General features: G+C 45.9%; 1 protein-coding gene across 4 annotated transcripts in view; it reads left to right on the top strand.

Annotated features, from left to right (window-relative positions):
- The window catches only part of tjp2a (tight junction protein 2a (zona occludens 2)), a 61,561-nt gene that overhangs the window by 7,110 nt on the left and 29,314 nt on the right, over positions 1-25,137 (top strand). For 3 of the 4 annotated variants that reach the window (XR_008811084.1, XM_056290373.1, XM_056290372.1), the window contains exons 2-11: positions 1,244-1,297; positions 5,621-5,745; positions 9,511-9,613; positions 9,761-10,556; positions 13,145-13,248; positions 19,643-19,796; positions 21,111-21,222; positions 22,456-22,586; positions 22,957-23,041; positions 23,697-23,847. Coding sequence is in view for 3 of the 4 variants with exons in the window: in XM_056290373.1 (XP_056146348.1) it covers positions 1,244-1,297; positions 5,621-5,745; positions 9,511-9,613; positions 9,761-10,556; positions 13,145-13,248; positions 19,643-19,796; positions 21,111-21,222; positions 22,456-22,586; positions 22,957-23,041; positions 23,697-23,847 (1,815 nt within the window). In the remaining variant the exon portion in view is untranslated. Of the gene's footprint in view, positions 1-215; positions 350-1,243; positions 1,298-5,620; positions 5,746-9,510; positions 9,614-9,760; positions 10,557-13,144; positions 13,249-19,642; positions 19,797-21,110; positions 21,223-22,455; positions 22,587-22,956; positions 23,042-23,696; positions 23,848-25,137 lie in introns of those variants that run through there. The other variant, XM_056290374.1, reaches the window with a different exon arrangement.

Below are 25,137 nucleotides of genomic sequence, written 5' to 3'. Positions count from 1 at the left end.
GTGTGTGTGTGTGTGCGCGCCCTTGCAGGAGTTAGTGTGTCTCTGTGTTTACACTGTCTGTGGATAGTGGGATTTGCACTGAATGTAGGCCAGCAGATCCCTCTTACGTCAAAGGCAGGCAGGCAGGCAAGCGGGCGGGCGGGCAGATGCAGGGTGAGGTGGTGGTGGTGGTGGCGGCTGTGCTCCCGTGGCCATGGAGGAGGCTGTGGAGCATCTCCCTCCCCCAGAGCACCACTAGCGCTACAGAGGAAGAGACGCAGATAGGTGAGGACAGAGGATGAAGACTGTACTCAGCCTGCACAGGAAATGGGCCCACGCGGTCAAGACCATCCGCATCCTGCAGGGGCTTGTGAGTGTGTGATTCTGCTGATGTGGCTTAATTGTTGTGATGAAGGTCTGGGCAGGGACACTCGTTGCTCTCCCTGAGGTTTCCTCCTATTTTATCTCCCTGGTAAAGGATTTTAGGGAGTTGTTCCTCATCCGATGAGAGGGCGTAAGGACAGGATGTTGTGTTGCTGTAAAGCCCTCTGGGGTAAATGTATAATTTGTGATATTGGGCTGTACAAATAAAATTGACTTGACTTGACTCGGTGAGGCAAGGCAAGCAGAGGAGAAGTCAAGTGTACCTTTTAATTTTTTTTGCTTTTTTGGGGGGGGGTCAAATTAGTTGAACTGTCAGTTTAGTGAAATGAGAGATTCATCTTTTTTCTTTTTTTTTTCTTTTTAAAGGAAAAGGGACGTGCTGTCTAACTGGAATATGAGACGAAATGGAATAAGTTTTTGTTTTAGCTTCATTTTAGTCCCCAACCCACCCCACCCACCCCCCAAAAAAGGAAAAATGTATTATTCAGTTGGGGAGGAACATTGCTGCCAGAAGTTGTTGACTTGAATGATTTTGTATTTGCTGGTTGTTGTCCAACAAATTGCATAGTTTTATTGTTAAATGGGTATTTATTTAAGTGTAGACTGTCTGGTTCCTCAAAATGGTTCATGGCAGATAAAGACCGGATCTCTTAAGTCTACTTTGACCTGTTTTCAAGTAGACTTGTAGTTTTAAAGGAAAGCAAATGCATGTGGACCAGCCGTCAGTACTAACAGGTTGCCGTACTCTTCACTGAACGCTTGGGGTTGTGTAATGACAATGTCATGAGCAAGCCATGTTGTTGCATCACGTGATTCATTGTTAATCACCGTCTGTGAAATCTGACCAACCTTTTGTAATCTTGTCCTTCCCCTCCGACAGAACCCGGTGATGGAGGAGACCGTGTGGGAGCAGTACACAGTGACCCTGCACCGGGTGAGTCCAGCTCGAAAACACACTGCATATGATCACACTTACATTCAGGTGTGCAGGGATATCACGCAGCTGCGGTGACATGTTGGCCCCTAACGATGCCGACACCGTCGTTTGAGAGTGACCTGCACCCGGTGCACCAGTACAGCACCACTGAAGCACTAGATCGTCCAGCGCCACAGATAGTGAGAGAGAGCAAGGGCCACACGCCAGGTTAACAAGCCATCCTCTGTCGCATCGCCATCATATCTGTTGTTATTTACATTAATAGAGGGGTGCAAGACAGGTGTTCCTTTTCCATGTCGCATGGCCCTGGAGCACCCCTGCAAGTTGGAAACATTAGTGGGGAAGATAACACAATCCAGCTGGCATTTCATTTTTGGGGGACATTTTACATATATGTAAGAAATGGTAACGAATGATCTGCTGTGGTGACCCCTATCAGGAGCAGCCACAAGTAATAGTAGTAGTAGCAGTAGTAGTAATAGTAGTAGTAGTAGTAGTATATTTTAGATATATTTAACATCTGTTTTGGCCTGATTTGCTGCACAATCTGTACCAAAATATTGTTCATTAACAGAGAAATACTGTAATTATTGTACAAGTATTTGTGTTATACCTCACTAGGGGAATATCACCTGACATCGCTGACACTAGATGCTTTTTTTGCGAGCCCACCCAGGGTTGAAAAGTTACTTAAGGACGGCACGGTGGCCCAGTGGTCAGCACTGTTGCCTCACAGCAAGAAGGTCCTGGGTTCGAACCCCAGGCCGTCCCAGGTGCTTTCTGTGTGGAGTTTGCATGTTCTCCCCATGTCTGCGTGGGTTTCCTCCGGGTGCTCCGGTTTCCTCCCACCGTCACAAGGACATGCATGTTAGGGTTAATACTCCTGCCTGTGCCCATGAGCAGGGCAGTGGAAAGAAGAGCTGGAGTTGGTCCCTGGGTCCCTGCAGCTGCCCACTGCTCCTATACAATGGGATGGGTTACATGCAGAGGCCCGGCCCTGTGATGGTCTGGCGGCCTGTCCAAGGTGTCTCCTCGCCTGCTGCCCAGTGACTGCTGGGATAGGCTCCAGCATCCCCACGACCCTGAGAGCAGGATCAGTGGTTTGGATGGATGGATAAATGCAGAGAACAGGTTCATTATAACCGGTACAATGATAAAATAAAGTGGCATTGTGTCGTTAAAACTGGTTTCAGTTTGGACACATGACGTGTACCAGGATACCGTTGCGTGCCCCCTGGGGAGAGAGGCATGGCACACACATGTTCATACTGAACACATGTGTACGCAGTACATGCAGCTGAGCCTCGCTAATCATGGTGATGAGCTCATTGTTTTATATGCCGCGGTCCAGCGGAGCCGTTGGTTAAAGTGAAAAGCAGCTTTAATACCGAGGTCACGGTGGAGGACCCTGACCCTGGCCCTGACCCCCCACCGCGACCAGCTGTCGGAGCTTCGCTGCACTCACTCATCTCCGTTTCATTTTCCTGTCTGCTCTCGCTCTTTATTCCCTGTCATTCTGTCTGCTGTTGTTCTGACAGACAGACACGCTCACACACTGGTGGCTGGTGAGGACGGCGCTTCTCATTCTTGCCATTTTCACATCTGCTTTCACGCTGTACTTTTCTGCTGTTGTTCTAGTTTTTGTTTTTTGGGTTTTTTTTTTTTTTTTGGCTTTTTCCCCCCTTTTCTCTCCAATTGTACTTGACCAATTACCCCACTCTTCCGAGCCATTCCGGTCTCTGCGCCAACCCCTCTGCTGATCCGGGGAGGGCTGCAGACTACCACATGCCTCCTCCCATACATGTGGAGTCACCAGCCGCTTCTTTTCACCTGACAGTGAGGAGTTTCACCAAGGGGACGTAGCACGTGGGAGGATCACGCTATTCCCCCCAGCTACCCCTCCCCCCCGAGCTGGCGCCCTGACCGACCAGAGGAGGTGCTAGTGCGGCAACCAGGACACATACCCACATCCGGCTTCCCACCCGCAGACACAGCCAATTGTGTCTGTAGGGACGCCCGACCAAGCCGGAGGTAACACGGGGATTTGAACCGCCAATCACCTCATTGGTAGGCAACAGAATAGACCGCCACGTCACCCGTACGCCCCCTGTTGTTCTTCCAACCAAAGTAAAACTTTCACACGTGTGTGTCAGAACAGCCGTGCACATACATGAGTGTGTCCCTCAGGCCATGTTTGAGAAAGTAAAGGAGCAGGAAGATGAGCTCTCATCTCCCGACTAACAGTCAAGATGCCCTTGAGCAAGGCACTTAACCTGGTATTGTACAGGTTAAGCCTGTCATTGGCCAGGGGTAAGTAACAGCTAGTACTCTAAATATGAACGCAGATGAAATATAACGGTGAAGAAGTGCCGACGAAAGGAAGAAATGCTTAGACAGAAACTTGTGTTGCAGTCAGGTTTTAGTGTTTTGTGTGTGAGCTTACACACAGGCAGTTTGACTTGCACACGCAGGGACTTTGACTTGCACACACAGGCAGTCTGACTTGGTGTGAAGCGAAACAGGTCAAGAATACATAGGAAAGGGTACTAGACGTGTTTATTGAAGACTGTCAGAAGGGATATTTGAGGTTCCTTGGTGCACATGTACTAAGAAACACATCTGGAAGATAATGTGTGTGTGTGCAGCATGCAAACTAGAAAAAGAACCCATACCTGGTCTCTTACACAGTATGTACACATATTGTCATGCTAAAATCACATGGATTGTGGTGATGACAGATGTGGCGCGTATTGATCTCTCGTCCTTACAGAGGTGGCATGTGGCCAGGTAGCGGCTGCATGACTTCAGTGGGGACAACAGATGGTTTAAAAAGTTAAATACCATGCAGAATGTTTGATTTTCTTGATTTCAAGAAATATGTTTTATGACGGCCTGTTGTGTGCCACTGTCTGCTCACAAGTTAAATGATAGGGCGTCCGGGTAGCATGGCGGTCTATTCCGTTGCCTACCAACACGGAGATCGTGGGTTCGAATCCCCGTGTTATCTCCGGCTTGGTTGAGCGTCACTACAGGCACAATTGGCCGTGTCTGTGGGTGGGAAGCTGGATGTGGGTATGTGTCCTGGTTGGTCGGGGTGCCTGTTCGGGGGGGAGAGGGAACTGGGGGGGGTAATAGCGTGGTCCCCCCATGCGCTACGTCCCCGTGGTGAAACTCCTCACTGGCAGGTGAAAAGAAGCGGCTGATGACTCCTCATGTATTGGATGAGACATGTGATAGTCTGCAGCCCTCCCCGGATCAGCAGAGGGGGTGGACGGCTCGGAAGGGTGGGGTAATTGGCCAAGTACAACTGGGGAGAAAAAGGGGGGAAATAAATAAATAAATAAATAAATAAAATCTCAGTGGACTATCAACTCCATGTACACCTGCTTGAGGTGGTTATCCTGCATTTTCTTGAGACATTTATTTTTACACTGCAGATCTCAGCCCTTCATTCAAACGTACAGGTCACGATTTCTGACGGTTGCAGATTTTGGTGTAACACCGGCCAGCTGAAGGATTTGTTTTCTTTTCTGTACAGATGGAAGAGGGGGATGGGAATAGGGGGGGCGGTCATCAAAACTGTTGTCTAATCTCATGTGGGTGAAGCGCCGCAGGGGCAGGTATATTGTAATATAGGGCCCAAACCCTTTTAAAATGGGTAAAGGGCAACAGAACACTCTGTTCTTTAAATACCACCCAATAACATGCATTAAAACAACATGCAGCTTATCTTGGCATGAAAACACTCGCGCGCTCTCTCTCTCTCTCTCTCTCTCTCTCTCTCTTTCTCTGTCTCGCTCTCAGTCTCTTCTCTCTGTCTCTGTCTCCCTCTGTCTCTGTCTCCCTCTGTCTCTCTCGCTCTCTGTCTTTCTGTTGCGCTCTCTCTCTATGTCTCTTGCTCTCTCTCTCAATCTCTCTCTCTCTGTCTGTCTGTCTCTCTTTCTGTCTCTGTCTCTCTCGCTCTCCAGGGAGAGCTATCATGATAAGGATTAACATCAGTGGGTTAATCACCATCTGAGGAACAAGATGAAGTGATTGTAGACATGGGTGTTTAACACTACACTTCTACACACACACACACACACACACGCAGACACACAGCGGCAGTAGCGGCAGTGTTAACAAGTCAAATCCGCTTCAGACTCAGATCCCCTCATGATGAAGCTGTGGAGATCGGCCTCGGACTTAGTAACGCAGAGGCATATCTACCACTCGTACATTAGCTGTGTATGCTAACACTCCGACACACTGACCTCATACACACAGAATAACTAGACAGAGTGAGCTTATTTACAATACACATCTTCCTCCCATCTGCAGGATCCCAAGATGGGTTTTGGCATCGCGGTCTCAGGGGGACGGGACAACCCAAATGAGGAGAGCGGCGAGACATCCATCATGGTTTCTGATGTTTTACAAGGAGGGCCTGCTGATGGACTGTTGTTGTACGTACTGTTATGTTCTTAACACAATACAAGTCAGCCAACCTTGCTGCATCTCATGATTAATCCGAGCTGCATTTACTTCTCTGTGCACCTTCTGCAACACACACACACACACACACACACACACATACACGCTTGCACACACCAATACCAGCCAAGATCACTGTGGGTGAAAATGACCCTTGAGCTAAATCTGGTACAGCACATCAGGTAGACACATGTATGTTTAATAGGAATGCACCAATGCCGTTTATTTTTTCCCTCCAAAAAAGGCTATGCATTAAAGGCTAAGGAGCACGCCAAACCATGATTTAAGCTCTAAATTGAGCAGGAAGTCTCGAATACCCCTACACAGCCCTCTGCTGTCTTCTGATGTAGTACAGAAGAGTCAGAAGCTGCTGTCACGGCACTGGTCTGTGGGATGATACTGGTTGTACTTGATTTGTCCTTCTCTGTTAAGTGATAAGAGGCTCACTCAAAGCAAAATCATTGTTTTGTGTTGTAATAAGAAAAATTAAAAACATAGACACTGAATATGAATATGACTTGGCCTGAATCCATGTTGATCAGGATGACTGATAGAAACCATATTAGGGGAATCTGGGATTTTTGGAATTATGAATTATATTTCATTGTTTGACGATCCTTACATTGTTAGCTGGCCAGGACATACAAACCTTTTCACATATTCGTTCCAGTGTTGCTTTGTAATTACCTCCATTTTTATATAGTTGTTCCAAAAATTCCTCGTCTATATATCCAGTTGTGTGTCAGGCCTGTGATGGCCTGGCGGCCTGTCCAGGGTGTCTCCCCGCCTGCTGCCCAGTGACTGCTGGGATAGGCTCCAGCATCCCCCCGACCCTGAGCGCAGGATAAGCGGTTTGGATAATGGAGGAATGCAGTAATGCCTATACCCATACCGGCGTCTAGTTTCAGGCTGATGCTAGGCTAAGTTGGAGTATCGGTATTGGAGACTTGACCCAAAGCTAAAATCTGATACCAGAAGCTATGACGGCATAACTATCAGCAAAATACCTTGATTTGCTGCATTTATGTCACATTAAATCCTGTATTTCTTTATTGTTGGGGGGTGGGGTGGATTTTATCTCAGTTATTTTACCTGCAGTCAATTATTTCAGCCATGGTCTGAACTGTTCTGCAGAAGTAATGAATTGGATCAGCATCTGTACTGGGAATCAGTATCCGCATTGAAAAGTGATATTGGTGTATCCCTAATGTTTGATATTGTACACAGTTCCTTACAAATAAATAAAATAAATTAAAAAAACAGAGCTAAAAGGCAACAACAACAACCCTACAGGATGCTACACACATACCATAACCTTCGACATATGAATCGTGTTGAGATATCCAACCAGGGCCCAGGCTGTAATGAACTGCAACACCTCATAATGGTGATGCATTATGTGTAATGGGCGAGTATACATCTCTCATTTACAATCCAGGGAGCAAATGTTGCTTTGGGTCCCATCTGCTGCCACCATTTTGCAAAATAGGACACCTATCCATAATAGATAACAAACTGTATGCTGGATTAAAACATGTTTTAATATTACTGAAGCTGTCTGGTATTCTAAGACATTTAATCAAACATTGTTATGATCGAGGGACTGAATCTGTAGCACTTGAGACACACTGAGCGATAAAATCAGTGTTAGTTATGTTTCCCCTGGTATCAGATAACATCAGTGTTAGTTATGTTTCCCCTGACATCAGATAACATCGGTGTTAGTTGTCTGTGAATGTTCTCATTCATCCAGGTCATGGTTATCCAAAGGAGTTGAATCAAGTGCAACTGGACTTGGTATATATCCGTGAAGACGTTTCGCCCGTCGCTAACAGCCATAGATATGAGTGGCTCTATGGCTCTGCTAGCGACGGGCGGTGGTAAACATCGGATCACATAGAGCCACGCATATCAATAGCTCTGACAACGACTCCTAGAGGATAAATTCGGAGTCTCATCAGCAGCCAGTCAGACTAGCTTGGTCTAGTCAGAAAGGCACAAACTGAGGAAGCCTCTTGGATGAGAGGCGAAACGTCTTCACGGATGTTTACCAAGTCCAGTTGCACTTGATTCAACTCCTTTGGATGATCGGTGTTAGTTATGTTTCCCCTGACATCAGATAACATCAGTGTTGGTTATGTTTCCCCTGGTAGCAGATACCAGCAGTTAGTTATGTTTCCCCTGACATCAGATAACATCAGTATTAGTTATGTTTCCCCTGACATCAGATAACACCAGTGTTAGGTATGTTTCCCCTGACATCAGATAACATCAGTATTAGTTATGTTTCCCCTGACATCAGATAACATCAGTTAGTTGTGTTTCCCCTGACATCAGATAACATCAGTTGTATGTTTCCCCTGACATCAGATAACATCAGTGTTAGTTATGTTTCCCCTGACATCAGATAATATCAGTGTTAGCTATGTTTCCCCTGACATCAGATACCAGCAGATTAAACTGAGAGGATCCCAGAAGGAAGATGAGGTTGTTGCTGCAGCACATATGACAGACATAGAGCACTAGATGTTATAATACAGTAGTATATAGTATATCATGGTGTATATATAGTGTAATACAGCAAAAATGGGGATGTCCGAGTAGTGTAGCAGTCTATTCTGTTGCCTACCAGCACAAGGATCGCCAGTTTGAATCCCCACATTACCTCCGGCTTGGCTGGGCGTCCCTACAGACACAATTGGCCGTGTCTTCCAGGATGTAGCCAGATGTAGGTATGTGTCCTGGTTGCTGCACTAGCACCTCCTCTGGTCGGTCAGGGCTCCTGTCCAGGGAGGAGGGGGAACTGGGGGGAATAGCGTGATCCTCCCACAAGCTACAGCCCCCTGATGAAACTCCTCACTGTCAGGTGAAAAGAAGCGGCTGGTGACTCCACATGTATTGGAGGAGACATGTGGTAGCCTGCCGCCCTCCCCGGATCAGCAAAGGAGGTGGAGCAGCGACCGGGACAGCTCGGAAGAGTGGGGTAATTGGCCGGATACAACTGGGGAGAAAAAGGGGGGAAATTAAAAAAACAAAAACAAAACAAAAATACAGCAACAATGATGCATTAAAGTTAGCACCCTCGAATGTAAAGAAACCACCATCAAATGTTTTTTTGTTGTTGTAATTTTTCCCCCTTTTTCCCCCAATTGTACTTGGCCAATTACCCCACTCTTCCAAGCTTTCCCAGTCGCTGCTCCACCCCCTCTGCCAATCCAGGGAGGGCTGCAGACTACCACATGCCTCCTCCGATACATGTGGAGTCACCAGCTGCTTCTTTTCACCTGACAGTGAGGAGTTTCGCCAGGGGGACGTAGCGTGTGGGGGGATTACGCTGTTTCCCCCAGTTCCATCTCCCCCCTAAACAGGCGCCCTGACTGACCAGAGGAGGCACTAGTGCAGTGACCACGACACATACTCACATCCGGCTTGCCACCCACAGACTCCAATTGTGTCTGTAGGGACGCCCGACCAAGCCAGAGGTTACACAGGGATTCGACCCGCCAATCCCAATGTTGGTAGGCAAGAGAATAGACCGCCATGCCACCCAAACGCCACCATCAAATGTTTTGAGCAAATATACAGAGAGCGGTCTATAATTCTCAATACTTTTGTTATTGAAACTCTTTCAAAGGGGCGCCATGAGTGCCTAAAATATTTGCCCCGTCCCAGATAAGAATATTACTTACATTATATTTTGCAGTGTAACGCTAACTTTGACTTGTGTCTGTGGACAGTGAAAACGACCGGGTTATTCAGGTGAATGCCATTCCCATGGAGGGAGTAGTCCACTCCTTTGCTGTCCAAACCCTCAGGAAGTGTGGCAAAGTAGCAAAAATAGTAAGTAAAGAATTTTAATTCAGTCATTCAACCAAATTGTTATTTTGGAAAAAATTAACCAACCAAGATGCGCAGAACTATGTTGTTAGTTAATGCCCCCCCCCCGTAATTGGACAGTTTTCTTTCTTTCTGTGTTCTTTTTAACAGACGGTCAAGAGACCCAGGAAAGTTCCAGTCAACCTGTCAAACCGTCCACCATCGCCTGATGACCGTGTCTTCAACAACGACTTCAACGATAATTACAACTACGACCAGGACCGGCGCAGTGTGTACAGTGGTCGAAGTGGAGGTGGGCGGGACAACAGTTTGGAGAGGGAGCGAGGCGGAGGGTACGTGGATTCCGGATACCAAACACGGGAGCGGGATTATGAAAGGGATTATGACCGTGGTGAACGAGGCAGGAGTATGGAGAGGGACCTCAGCCCAGACTGGCAGTACAGGAGAGACGGCAGCAAAGGTCGGACTTTGGACAGAGAGCACAGTCCGGATCGGCGCTACAGGAGTGACCACATGCTAGATCGTGACTACAGCCCTGACAGGAGGTACCGAAGTGAACGTGCATTGGACCGGGACCACAGTCCTGACAGGCGCTACCGAAGCGAGCGAGCCCTAGACAGGGAGCACAGCCCGGACCGGCGCTACCGCAGCGAACGGGCTCTGGACCGCAACAATAGCCCTGACATGCGCTACAGAGGTGGCAGCCATAGCCCAGGTCGTGGTTATGGTCATGACCATGGCTTTGACAGAAACCGCGAACGTATCCCGAGCGACAGGGACCACAGGCGGTATGAAGAACCACTGAAACGGAGTGGAAGCAGGGACCGTCTGGACCGCTCGCCTTCCCCTGCCGCCATGCCCATCCCTCTTCCCCGCCCTCCCCGAGACCTGGAACCGCTGGAGAAGCCGCTGAGCGTGCTGTTGCTGAAGAACCGGCCCAATGAAGGTCAGACACAAAACTATGAATACCTAACAAACCCATTCTGTTCACCTTGTTTATGTGGGCCTGTTCACCAAGCCCCCATACACCTTTCATCAATCCCCATACACCTGTTCACCAAATCATATACACCTGTTTAACAAACATCTGTTCACCACAGCTGTACTGCGAAAACCACCTTGCTTACTTTTACATCCACAATTCCTTATTGTCTTCTACAGTTGTGAGTGTGATTGTGTACAAAGTGCTTTGTAGACAGTTAAAAATTATTTATCTAATTGGTTCAAATTGAAATGGAGAGTTTGAGTGTCAAGGTGATTTGAACCCTCGCCAAAAGCTTAATTGAAGAAAGTCCCTGAATTAAACTGACCACCAGAAGAGTCGTTCTTATGAAGAGTACTGCCAGTATAGAATATGCCTTTGACTCGGGCTAGGAAACTTTCCCCACACCGCCACGGAAAAAAGGAAAGTATTGTTTTAACATCAGATTCTAACTGAACCGATTTTAGGACCACCCTTAACACTGACCAAGTGTGTCTGCTCCCGAAGCTGTGTCTTCAGTCCACGTACTTCACAGACAGGGGGCAGTACTATAGGCAGAGGCATGGATGTGCGATGAGTTCCTCGGTCTTACCTGTAGTGGCCAACTTGTATATGGAGGAAGTGGAAAAGAGGCTCAGATGTCCTATCCAGGGACACCACCTAGCCAATGGTTCAGATCTGTGGACGACACCTAGGTTAAGATTAAATCTCAGGACGTACCACATTTCAACGACCACATTAACTCTGTGGACAACCACATCAAGTTCACCAGGGAGGATGTGGAACATGACAGGTTAGCCTTCTTATGCCCCTTTTCCACTACATGGTACTGGCTTGACTCGACTCGCAGTGTGGTTTTCCATTACTGTAACAGTACCCCCTCAGTATAGCTGGTCTGCATTGATTTTTGGTACCCGCTCCAGTTTTTTTGGAACCTCGACAAAGGTGTTACCAGAAAAGTGGTAAGTTACCAAAATGCCGGTACTTTCCAGTAATGGAAAACGAAAAAAGGGTGAGTCGAGTCAAGTTGAGCCGGTACCATGTAGTGGAAAATGGGCATTAGACTGTGAAATTACAATTGGTGATGGGGGACATTTGATTGTTGATGTTTACCGTAAACCAACACATCCTGATCAGTAATTATGGTTTGACTCTCATCATCCACTGGAGCACAAACTCTAGGAGTCATCAGGACGCAGTACCACCGAGCTGACAGCATCTCCACTGACACAGTAGCCGGGGAAGGGGATAAATCCCACATTAAACAGGCCCTGGTTAAGTTTGGTTATTCTAACTGGGCATTTGTCAAAGCCAGGAAGACGCCCAAACAGTGCACCAGCTGATCAAAGAGAGGAGAAGGACAACAGCTGCCTAAGCGTAAACCAGTGGTGATTCCGTATGTGGCGGGAGTTTCAGAAAAGTTGAGGCGCGTATTTTCTAAACACCGTGTCTCAGTTGCTTTCAAACCCCAAAACGCGCTGCACCAGAAGTTGGTCCACCCCAAGAATCAGGTCCCCCGGCACAAACAGCAATATAGTATATGCTGTTAAGTGCCGGGATGATTGCCGTGACTTGTACATTGGGGAAACTAAACAGACGCTTGCCAAGAGGATGGCACAACACGGGAGAGCTGACACGTCAGACCAGGACTCCACAGTCTACACCATCTACAGGCCAGCGGCCACTCTTTCAAGGATGAGGATGTGCACATCCTTGATAGGGAGGAATGCTGGTTTGAGCGGGGAGTCAAATGCCCCTTTTCCTCTTCATGGTACCGGCTGAACTCGACTCGACTTTTTCGTTTTGCATTACTGGAAAGTACCGGCATTTTGGTAACTGTTACTACTTTTCTGGTACCACCTTTGTCGAGGTTCCAAAAAACTGGGGCAGGTACCAAAATCAATGCAAACCAGCTACACTGAGGGGTACTGTTACGGTAATGGAAAACGACACTCTGCGAGTCAGGTCGAGTCAAGCTGAGCCAGTACCATGTAGTGGAAAAGGTGCAAAAGAGGCTATCTATGTGATGAGGGAGCGAACATCCCTGAACCAAGGGGCAGGGGTGGGGGGGGGGGTTATGGGTACATCTGTCATCATCTTACAATGCTATGATTGCAAACATTCCCAAATCCTCCGTCAATAGTACACATGGCCGTTGAAACTCTACTTAATGGTCAGGGCAATTTGCATACGAAACCGATCGTTTGTGATCATTATGCCCTGTATAAGGGTGGGGACACCTGCACTCAATTTAGACTGAAGACATCACTTAGATGAGTAATGAAACATTTCTCTCAATAAACATTGTGTCCAGATGAACTGATTCAACTTTCTGTGATTGGCTTAATTATGTATTTTCAACCTCAAAGCAGATATGACTTTGATTTGGAAACCAACTCATCCTTCAGAATCATTATATATTTATGCAGTGAGAATGCCAACAAATGAAACTGAAAGTCCGTTACCACAACATTATCATTGAGGAATTTACTGACCGTATCCTGTATGTTCTCATATTTACTTTAATGATGACCTTTTTTCCCTGTCTTTAGAGTACGGCCTTCGTCTGGGCAGTCAGCTCTTCATCAAGGAGATGACCAGCACAGGTCTTGCAAGCAAAGATGGAAACCTCCAGGAAGGAGACATCATTCTGAAGGTAGGCTTTAAAGGCCTGGATCCATCCTCCATGTTCTCAGAAATGGCGCTGGATCTTAGCCATCTCTCAGTTTTTAATCGTAAATATGAAATCTAGATCATAATAAAGTCCATTGTCCTTAGAACTTCATGAATCTTTTGTATTTTACAACCAGTTTTACAGTTGTGGTTTCATAATTGAGTAAATGGTTCTTATGATGCTCATGGGCTTCAGTAACAGCGTAATATCAACGCATATAATGGAGGATGTGAGCTGGGAAGGCTGTTGTTGATTTTGTTGATTTTCCCTGGCTGTGTTTATCGCTCAACATAGTCCCTGTTCATTTCCTTCTTTACAAATATACAGTAAAATTTAATCAAATTACAATATGGCAACATTATCAGACAACCTGAATGAAATGAAAACGTAAAAAAAAAATCGATGGTAATGCTTTACATTGAGTGGCTGTAAATAGTTATTTATGAATGAGTGATAGGGCACTTATTAGCTCTCAAAACACACTGCTAACATTAGCTGAAAACTTAACAATTTTCAAGTTCAAGTACTTTATTTGTCACATGCACAGAAATACAAAGTAAAACATACAGTGAAATGAAAGGGGCTACTCTGTCTGTCACTGTGTGAAAAAAAACATAGGCTTTTTTCATGCAGTGACAGACGGGAGTACCCCCCTTCGTTTCACTGACAACCATTTTATTAATATGACTGAAAAAGTTGTATCTAATTTCTTCCTTTTTGTAATTTAAACTTAGCCTCTAGTAGAACTTAACAGACTAGACTGTAGACCAAAACATCTGCCCTAACTTAAACCATATACATATGACTTTACGCCTGAACTTAACTTTAGCCTTGTAATGCTATTATTAACAATTATTTGAAAATTATTAGATGGGTATTTATACACCAATCAGCCAAAACATTAAAACTACTGACAGGTAAGTGAATAACATTAATTATCTCATTGCAATGGTACCTGCCAAGGGGTGAAATATATTAGGCAGCACGTGATCAGTCCTTTCTTGAAGTTGATGCGTTGGAAGCAGGAAAAATGAGCAAGCGTAAGGATCTGAGTAGCTTTGACAAGCACCCAATTGTGATGACTAAACAACTGGGTCAGAGCACTCCAAAATGGCAGGTCTTGTGCCATGTTCCCAGTATGCAGTGGTCAGTACCTACCAAAAGTGGTCCAAGCAAGGACAGCCGGTGAACTGGCGACAGGTTCATTGGCGCTCAAAGCTCATTGATGTACGTGGGGAGTGAAGGCTAGCCCATCTGTTCCGATCCCACAGAAGAGCTACTGTAGATCAAATTGCTGAAAAAGCTAATGCTGGCTATGGTCATCATCAGCGGTCACTCGAAGCAAGTGTGACTGTCCTCTCCATTGGGTTGTCTACTTGTGGATGTTCACATGGCTGTAGAGGCCGATCCGCGATCCACATACTTTGGTGCGGTGTGGACAGTGGAAAGTGGTGGTTGTTGGTGGTGGTGGTTGAGCCTTTTTCCCTCTTTCCTTGCAGTGCTGTCGCTTTTTTCTGTGTGGCACAGTGCAGTTCCATTTCATGACATTCAGCTCCTTCCTGCACGAATTTCATCCAGAAGTGCTTATCCAGTGCAATGTGTTCCCAGTCTCTCGGTGTGATGTTGAATTTCTTCAGACTGGTCTTGATAACGTTTCTTTTGCCCGCCGGGAGCTCGCTGACCTTGCTTCAGCTGGGAGTACAGGATCTGTTTGGAGAGATGTGTGTTGGACATGCGGATGACATGGCCTGTCCATCGGAGCTGGTGCTGCATTATTGTGGTGATGATGCTAGTCATTTTGGCTTCTTCCAGAATGCTGATGTTGATGCATCTGTCCTTCCAGCTGATCCTCAGGATCTTTCATAAGGATCTTTGGTGGTATTGTTCCAGGGCTCTCAGGTGCCTGGTGTAGGTGGTCCATGACTGCTCCATACAGCAGGGTGGGGAAAACAACAGCTCTGTAGACCAGGAGTTTTGTTTCTGCCTTTACGTCTCGTCCTTTAAAAACTCTTTTCCTGAGTCTGACTTAAGCACCACTGGCACAACTCAGGTGACGGTTGACCTCAGAGTCAATGGCAGATTTTGAGGAGAGAAGGCTGCCGAGGTAGGGGAAGTGATCAACATTTTCAAGAATTTTGTTGTTCACTTTTATGGTGGGCTGGGTAGATGGCTGGTTGGGTGGAGGTTGATATAGGACCTGGGTCTTCTTGATGTTTAATGCTAGATCTAGGGCTCTGTATGCCTTGGCAAAGGCATTCAGAATGTCATGGAGGTCTTCTGCGGAGTGTGCTATGATGGCATTGTCATCTGCATACTGAGGCTCCATGATGGTGATATTGCAGACTTTATTCTTCGCCTTGAACCTATTAAGGTTGAAGAGCCTGCCATCAGTTCTGTGTAGGATTGGGATCCACTGTGGCAGCTCTTCACCAATGAAGTGGAGTATGGCAGCAATAAAGATGGCAAACAGGGTGGGTGCGATGATGCGTCCCTGTTTGACCCCTGTTTCCACACTGAAGGGCTCTGACTCAGAGCTGCTGTTGCTAAACACTGTGACTGACATGCTGTCATGTAGAAACTGCAATATTCTGACGTATTTGTCAGAGCAGCCATATATTGATAGTATGCTCCACAGAGCCTGGCGGTCTACTGAGTCAAAGGACTTTGTCAGGTCTATGAAAGCCATGTACAAAGGCTGCCTTTGTTCATGGCGTTTTGTTTTGTTTTGGTTTTTTGAGTTGGCGTGCTGTAAATATCGTGTCTGCTGTACCTCTTGATGGGCAGAAGCACACTGAGATTATGGGAATATTTCCTCAGCCGTTGGTAGCAGTCAGTTTGCAAGGACGCGAGCGAGGACTTTGTCCTGTTGTTGGCAGGAGTGAGATGTCCCTGTAGTTTCCACATTCTGCGTTTTCCCCCTTTCTTGAATATGGCCACTATTAGAGCATCCCTGAGCTTTGAGGGAAGTTCTTTCCCGGACCTTGCGGAGGAGGGTGTGGATGTGGCACAGGATCTCTGCCATCTGGACTGGCAGCCTTGTTGTTCTTAAGGCTCCTGGTGGCATCTTGAACCTCTGTCATGGTGGGAGGTTCCCCAGTGTCTTCTCTGACGGGACTCTCGGGAATGTGATTGGCATTGTCTGGTTCAGCTGTGCTGTTGTGGTTGAGGAGTTCCTGGAAGTGCTCCTTCCACCGGACATTAATGGACTCGTTGTCCTTCAGTAGTTCCTGCCCATCCTTTGAGCGCAGGGGGTTTAAGCCGCGGTTGCTTGGACCATAGACGGCCTTGGTAGCACTGAAAAAGTCTCTGGTGTCACCTGAGTCTGCCTGTTGCTGGATTTCCAGAGCCTTTTCTGTCCACCAAGAGTTCTTAAGCTCCCTCACCCATCTCCCGCCTTGGCTCTTGAGTTAGCCAGTCTTTTAGCCTTGCAGGTTACAGCATTTTACCAGGCACGAAAGGCTTTTCTTTTCTTGGAGATGAGTGATTCTATCTCTATGTCATTCTAATCAAACCAGTGCTGGTGTTTTCTGGACTCGTACCAAAAGGTGGTTTTGTAGGTGTTGAGGATGGTGGACTTGAGCAGACTCCAGTGCTTCTCAGTGTAATCGGGATATTTCTGTTGGAGGGTTTACCTAAGAGAGGACTGAAGTTGGTGCTGGGTGACAGTTTCATTCTGGTTTTCTAGGTTCAGTCTTGGCCGGATCTGCTTCTTTGGAGCCCTCCTCTTCCTCTTGAATTTGATGGACATTGTGGAGCGGATGAGGCGCTGATCTGTCCAGCAGTCATCTGCAGCGATCATAGCCCTCATGATTCACATCATGACGGTCCCTGGTTCGTACAATGACATAGTCAAGAGATGCCACTTTTTGGAGTGGGGGTGTCTCCAAGATGCCTTAAATTTGTTTTTTTCTGACAAAACAGAGTGTTAGTGATGGTGAGGTCATACTGAGCACATTTGCTAAGAAGCAGAACTCCATTGGAGCTGATGTTCCTAATGCCTTCCTTTCCTATAGTGCCCTTCCAGTGGTGTTGATCCTGGCCGACCCTGGCATTGAAGTCTCCTAGGAGAATAATCGTATCCTCTTTGGAGATTCTTGACAGTGACTCGTCTAAGCAGGTGTAGAAGGTTTCTTTTACCTCCTCTTCAGAGTCCAAAGTAGAGGCAAAGGCAGTCACAACTGTTGCCATCTGGTTATTTGAAAGCACCAGACGGATGGTCATGAGACGCTCACTGATCCCCACAGGAATTTCAGACAGGTGGCTGATGATCTGGTTCCTGATGGCAAATCAAATCGAATGCCATGGATCCTGGGCTCATCAGCAGCTTTTCCTTTCAAAAAGAAAGTGTAACCATCCTTTTCCTCCTTCAGTTGTCCTTTGTCTGCCTGCTGGGTTTCAGAAAGGGCAGCTATGTCAGTCCGGGATCTCTTCAGGTCTCTAGTGATGATCACCGTTCTCCTCTCCGGTCTGCCACTGGTTGCACTATCCATCAGTGTTCGCACATTCTAGGCTCCAAAGTTCATGTTTCTGTGTTTCTGACTGCATATGGTGATCCCTCTGGATGCAGTAACCCAGTCAGGAGGTTTGAGGCAGGCTATTTTTAGGGCACCTCTTGTAGCCCCTTCCCCAGGTGGGGTGAGCAAAGTGGATCCTAAAGAGGGCTGCTCAGTCGTGGGTGCAACTACCGGAGGGCGCTTTCTACCTCATTCCAAGAGCCCAGCGACTGAATCTAGCACTTTCTGATGTGCCTGCACATGACTAGGGACTTCCTGATCTCACAATCCTGTCCCCGTCGCCACTTGCCGGTCACCATAGGACTTAATCCGGGATGTTAGGGTGGATTTCCTTTATGGAGGATGCCTGTGCTTGACTTTGTTTATCGTGGGGAGTCTGGTGCACAGACAGCCATCACATGGTCCTTGACAGATCTGGGTCAGGTTCTAGTGGCATGGAGTCCAAGACGACCGGAGGCCCATTTCTGCTGCAGCCTTCTTCTGCTTTTCCAGCCATTGTGATGCTTCCCTAAAGCCAGCCATCATCCTCCGCCTGTTCCACCGTTGAGGTCTTGGTTAGATTGCTCTTTGTCAGGGACCTCTCCTTTGACCTTACCGCCATGTGTGACCCTTCCAGGAGCGGAGCACCAGCTGTCATTGCTCTTGGGATCTCAGGACCACGCAAGCTTCTCCACCACAACAAGGTGACAATCCACAGAAAATATGGCTATGATAGACAGGTGTCAGAACTCACAGTGCATCGCAGCTTGCTGCGTACGGGGCTGCATAGCCGCAGACCAGTCAGAGTGCCCATGATGACCCCTGTCCACCGTGAGCATCAGAACTGGACCATGGAAAACGGTGACCTGGTCTGATGAATCACTTTTTCTTTTATATCATGTGGATGGCCCAGTGTGTGTGTGTGTGTCGTTTACCTGGGGAAGAGATGGCACCAGGATGTACTATGGGAAGAAAGCAAGCTGGAGGAGGCAGTGTGATGCTCTGGGAAATGTTCTGCTGGGAAACCTTGGTTCCTGTCATTCATGTGTATGTTACTTTGACATGTGCCACCTACCTAAACATCGTTGCAGACCAGGTACACCCCTTCATGGCAACGGTATTCCCTGATGGCAGTGGCCTCTTTCAGCAGGATAATCCCCCCTGCCACACTGCAAAAATTGTTCAGGAATGGTTTGAGGAACATGAAAAACAGTTCAATGTGTTGCCTTGGCCTCCAAATTCCCCAGATCTCACTCAGATTGCGCATCTGTGGGATATGCTGGAAAAACAAGTCCAATCCATGAAAGCTCCACCTCGCAATTTATAGGACGTAATGGATCTGCTGCTAACGTATTGGTGCCAGATACCAGAGGATACCTTCAGGGGTCTTTTGGAGTCCATCCCTTGACAGGTCAGAGCTGTTTTGGTAGCATAAGTGGAATCTACACAGGTGGTTTTAATGTTTTAGCTGATCGGTGTATTTCTAAACTTCTGTTAATGTTAGCGAGCTTTAAAGTCTCATAGGTGTCCTATTACTCATTTAATAATCACTTTTTTACATCTACTCATTATAAAATGGAAAACTCAGCGTTTTTAATCAGCAACTGCCAACAAGTGAATCGGATTAATATAGGAAGAAATATTTTCTTTTACATGGAAGTGGAGCCCCTTGCAAATTTCACACACTGTACTCTACACAGAACGTTTAATCAGTTCATCTTGACTTTCTCAACTTTCCAACGTTGAAGAAAAATAAATTAAACGGCACATATTCATGATTTCTGTATAAGAGCGACTATTGTACTCTGTAATACAGAAGGTGGTTGTTTAATTATTTTTCTCTTGTTAATTTTCCTCCACCTTCCTCCCAATCCCTCTCCCAGATCAATGGTACAGTGACAGAAAACCTGTCTCTGAGCGATGCTGGAAAGTTGATTGAGAAGTCCCGAGGGAAGTTGCAGCTGGTGGTGCAGAGAGACAAGAGGCAGGTGCTGATCCGAATCCCTCCAATGGCTGACAGCGACTCGGAGCTCGATGGTGAGAGTCACTCCAAACACAAAGGCATCAGCTCCTGTCCACTTAAATGAGAAGTCTGGCCAGCAGCCTTCAAGTTATGCAAGCCCCCTGCTTAAAGAATATGTGTGCACCAAAGAAACTGTAAAGAAAAAGAAAATGTTTTGACTTTGTTGTTGTTGTGCTGTTTTTGTTGCTTTTCTGTGATGTATTTGTATGATTCTTGTCCCCAAACCATGGTAAAATAAAATTCATAAATTTTACACACCTTCCATGTTTTCTACGTTCGACCCTGCATACAGCTTGTCATGTGCATAAATAAACCAATAAGCAACATTTACTGACCACATTAGCTACTTTAATGAGTTTCAACACACACTCCATTAATGTTAATAACCATGTCCAGAGTGGGCAATTCAAACCGCACACCAGGCAACACTGAAACAAAATTATTTCTCATCCTTCTGTTCAAAATTTTAATGTCACATGGCCAGAGGGCAGGCTGTGATTGGTAGGGACCAGACTAAAAGGGATGGTAAATGTCCCGCTAACCAAAGCTTTTGCAAGTGGGGTGGGGTGGGAGGGGGGCCTTGCCACACGCCCTGGAGACTTGTGACCCACTTTGTATGGTGTGTGTGTGGTGTGGTTGTATTTGTATGTGTGTGGTGTGTGTGTGTGTGTATGTGTATGTGCATGCGTGTGCCTGTGTGGTGTGTATGTGTATGTATGTGGTGTGGTGTGGGTGTGTGTTTGTGTGCGTGTGCGCATTGACTTTTGGAAGGGCTTATCTAATCTAACATAATAACTCACTCATTGGTTATGGCAGAATTTCATTATGTTATGGCCGTCGCTGTAGCAGCTGTCTGGCTGGTTCCACCTAGTAGCGGCTCTGTGGAGAGCGCTGAGAACAAAAGGGATTGGCTGTGTGTCAGTGAGGATTGTCAGATTGTCAGATTTACTAAATCACCTGAGGCACAAGTGCCCGAGTCTGTTTGTGATGAGACCCACATAGTTAATCGCTCATGTCACTCCAAAAAAAAAAAAAACAAACAACTACACTTTGCAGTTTTTCTGGGGTTTTTTTTTAATTTTATTTTTTTATGTAAATTGGACGTTGATTTCCATTTGTGTATGTTGGGTGAGTATGATGAACCCTTGGACTGTCAAAATCTTGCAACACCTTTTATAGTCTTAAAGAAAAAAGGGACATGGAGCAGTCTTTTTATCACAGATTACAGTGTTAGGAAGTCAGAAGACAGAGCTGCTGTGGCTGTTTGTGAAGGTAACACTACGTCCCAACCTGTCTGTGATACTGTCTGTCTCACTGTCCGTTCTCAGACATCTCTGAAATCGAGTCATACCGCTCGTACTCGCCGCAGGATGACAGGCGGGCCCATCACTCAGACCTGTCCTCCCACTCCTCCAATGAGAGGCTACGGGAGAAGCCCAGGTAAACCCAGTCCACCTGCAACCAGTCAGTGAACCATCTCATTTGACATTTTTGTTGGAGGAGCACGCCCTGTGCTGAGTGGCAACAAACCCAAGTGAAGCCAAAGTTGGTTTCACTTTCAATGTTTTAAAAAAAATGAAGACTTTAGTGAAAAATATAAATATACAATATAAATAATATACATATAATGATTATTATTATACATGATCATTATTATTATTATTAATTATAGATAATACACATAAATGTAATGATTATTATTGAAATTATTATTGTTATTAATTATAAATAATATACATATAAATGTAATTATTATTAAAAGAAAGGGTTAAAAACAGCTTTTTGTGTGCACAGGTGTGTCCACACTTCATTTATGTTTTGATATAGATTGTGGTTATGATTGTATTTGTTTAATGTTGCCTTATTCGTTATAAATAGGTCTTTCTTAATTTTAAAGGCCAATTTGTGATTTATCTGACCATATAAAACAGGTATATTTACATATGTAACTGAAGAGCTTGAATTATGGATTGAAAATAATCATTATGTGTTTTTCACAATAGACGCTAACTGAAAATATGGGTCTGTTTTACTTCCATGTTTTCAAACATTACCGAGTCAAACAAACCTTTCACATCAGAAAACATTAGAACCTCAGTTGTTTAGTGTTTGCCCTTGTATTAAGAGACCTGTCAATCAATTTGAGAGTGACAGGTTCCAACCCTGTTTTTTCTGTTATGGTAGTGGGGCCTAAAACACCTCCAAATAGTATCGAAGTTTGTGTATTGTGTGGACAAACGTTCAACCCGTGTCGACTACTTGTGAAACAATCTGGTCGTAGACGTCGTCTCTCAACTCCAGCTCCATTCTGGCGTCTCCAGTTGCTAATCCGACTGTAAACGGTGACGGGCGCATGGAAGAGGAAGTCTTCATAGGAACACCGGAAGCCTCGGAATATTGGCCGTTGTACCCAGAGCTAAATCGTTGAACGACAATTTACCTCTGGGTTCCGAGATTGGTGTGTCATTAGATAAATCCAGATGTCTTAAAATGAGTCGTAAAATGTAGGTTATGCCGATTACATCACCATGCTTTGGTGGTATTCCAGGTCTGTTGACTTAGTTCAAGGAGCGTTTCTATAACAACTGTGGAGAGACCTATTCAGAGTGGCTCAACAGCATTGTAAGGCTGTTCTCATCAATGTAGTAAGTCATAAACTTCTGATTTTATCAGGGAGGACCCGTCCAACAGGTTGGCTAAAATGGGTGCCTTGGTGACACCTTTCAGAGGTGCAGACAGAGCTGCACAGGAAACGCCTCCTTCGCCAGCAGAAAAGGAGGAACCACGACCAGGAACTCCTCCAGGTAGACACCAGTCAGCTAGTTATATAAAACATGTTCATATGAAAAGAAAGTAATGTTGGTGTTCATTCCTAAAAACTAAATAAGCCCGTATGCATTTGTTTTGGAGGAAAATGTACCTTCATATAGTTGTCCCACAGTCTCCAAGTCGTAGTGATGAATTTAGTAATATTGCTAAGCAAATTTACTTGTTTATTTTTTGATCCCCCCCTTTTTCTCCCCAGTTGTACTTGGCCAATTACCCTATTTTCCGAGTTGTCCTGGTCACTGCTCCACCCCCTCTGCTTAAATTTAGCCAATCCAGAAAGAACAGATGTTGTGACATCTGTCTGTCTCGTAGTCTGCCATTTAAATGTCTGTGTTGTTTCTTCAGCACCAGCAGCAGCTGTGGCCCCCAAGGTTCACGCCCCTCCAAAGGTGCCACTAAAGCCCAGCATCGAGGACCAGGAAATATTTGGGTTTGTATACTTATCATCGGTGGTTGTATATCAGCCTGAGCTATAGAGTGTTTTCATTTTGTACTACATCTCACGTTATCCTTAGTCAGAAAAGCATTTTTAGAATGGAAAAATTTGGGAATTCCCCTGCACTCTTATCCTGTCCCCCTTTCTTTGTTTCCTCACTTCGTTCTTTCCTTTCTTCTTCCTTCGTTCCTTCATTGTCTCCTTCATTATCTCCGTACTTCCTACCTCTATTCCTTCATTCCCTCATCCGTCTTTCCTTCCTTCCTTCGTTCCTTCCTCACTTCCTTGCTTCCTCCCTCTCTCTTCTTTCCCTGGTCCCTTCTTTGCTTACTTTCTTCTCCCTTTCCTCCTCATTTCCTTCCTTCCTTCCTTCTTTGCTTCCTTCCATTGTCACTTCCTTCCTTGCGTTTTTCCTTCTTGCCTTCCCTTCTTCCATTCATTTTCTTTGTTCCTCATTTCCATCATTTCTTCTTCTTTGCTTCCCCCTTGCTTCCTTCAACTTTCTCTTTTCATTGCTTTCCTCTTATTTTCCTTTCTTATTTCCTCCCTTCCTTCCCCCATTCCTCTCTCCTTCCTCCTACCCTAATCTCTTCATCATCATTCTTCCCTGTATATAACAACAACAAAAATAATGTTTCCTGTTGTCCAGACCCAACACGGGGATGGTGCGTTTCCAGAAGGGGGACAGTGTTGGTCTGAGACTGGCAGGAGGAAATGATGTGGGCATCTTCATCGCTGGTGTACAGGAGGACAGTGCAGCTGAACAGGAGGGCCTCCGCGTAGGGGATCAGATCATGAAGGTGAGGCTACGTCCATCCTGCTCTGGTGATGCTGTTATCTGTTAAAGGGGAAGATCTCCACTAATAATCCTGTAATGATAATAAATAATCTAGTCTTTTAAAACCATTGCTGCTTTAAAGCAATTCATTTTGACTGAGAGATCAGTGTTATCCTGCCGACAGAGCTCTTCTGCACGTATACGTGCCAGTATGCATTGTCAGCACTCCCATGTGACCTGGAAAGCTGAAACTTTATAGACTAGTTTTCCATTCATAGAAAACACCTGGAAAATTACAAAAATGACCAGATGTCTTTGAGATACTGTTGAAATTATGGAAATTGTAAAGCATGTTTTTACTTGCTGAGATGGATTTTTTGGAGTCATTTTTAGCTGGGATCACTTATTTTTATTCGTAATTTTTGCCGCTGACATTGCACACAATTTTGTGAACTTTACGCATTATGTTCAGTGACCAGCTAAAGATTACACAGTCTATTTAGAGACTTTTGAGATTTCCATTGATAATTAATACTGAATTATATGACCTACTATGAGAAACAGCTGCCATGTATAGCCAAACAAAATTCCTGGAAAAGTCCAGGAAAATTATTTCCTAAAAGGAATGGGAACCCTTACTGTACAAGAGTTTCTCATTGACATACCCTCTGAGCCAGGCGTCTACGACAGAACACCCAAAAAACTGTCCACAAAGAAACTTGCACATCTCATCTCATCATCAGCCGCTTCTCCGGGGTTGGGTCGTGGTGGCAGCAAGCTAAGTAGGGCACTCCCAGACGTCCCTCTCCCCAGCAACGCCCTCCAGTTCCTACTGGGGGATCCCAAGGCGTTCCCAGGCCAGATTGGACCTGTACTCCCTCCAGTGAGTTCTGGATCTACCCGGGGTCTCCTCCCAGTTGGCCATGCCCAGAAAATCTCCAAAGGAAGGCGCCCAGGAGGCATCCTGATCAGATGCCCGAACCACCTCAACTGGCTCCTTTCGACGTGAAGGAGCAGCAGCTCCGAGCTTCCTCTGGATGTCCGAGCTCCTCACCCTATCTCTAAGGCTGAGCCCAGACACCCTACGGAGGAAACTAATTTCAGCCGCTTGTATCTGCGATCTCACCCTTTCGGTCACTACCCAAAGCTCATGACCATAGGTGAGGGTTGGAACGAAGACTGACCGGTAAATTGAGAGCTTTGCCTCCCGGCTCAGCTCCCTCTTCACCACAACAGTCCGGTACAACGTCCACATTACTGCTGATGCTGCACCAATCCTCCTGTCAATCTCCCGCTCAATTAACATCTGCAT

This window comes from Lampris incognitus, chromosome 12 (assembly GCF_029633865.1).
Source record: "Lampris incognitus isolate fLamInc1 chromosome 12, fLamInc1.hap2, whole genome shotgun sequence".
Lineage (NCBI taxonomy): Eukaryota > Metazoa > Chordata > Actinopteri > Lampriformes > Lampridae > Lampris > Lampris incognitus.
Note: the sequence above shows the minus strand (reverse complement) of the source record. Positions and strands in the feature narration are given on the sequence as shown.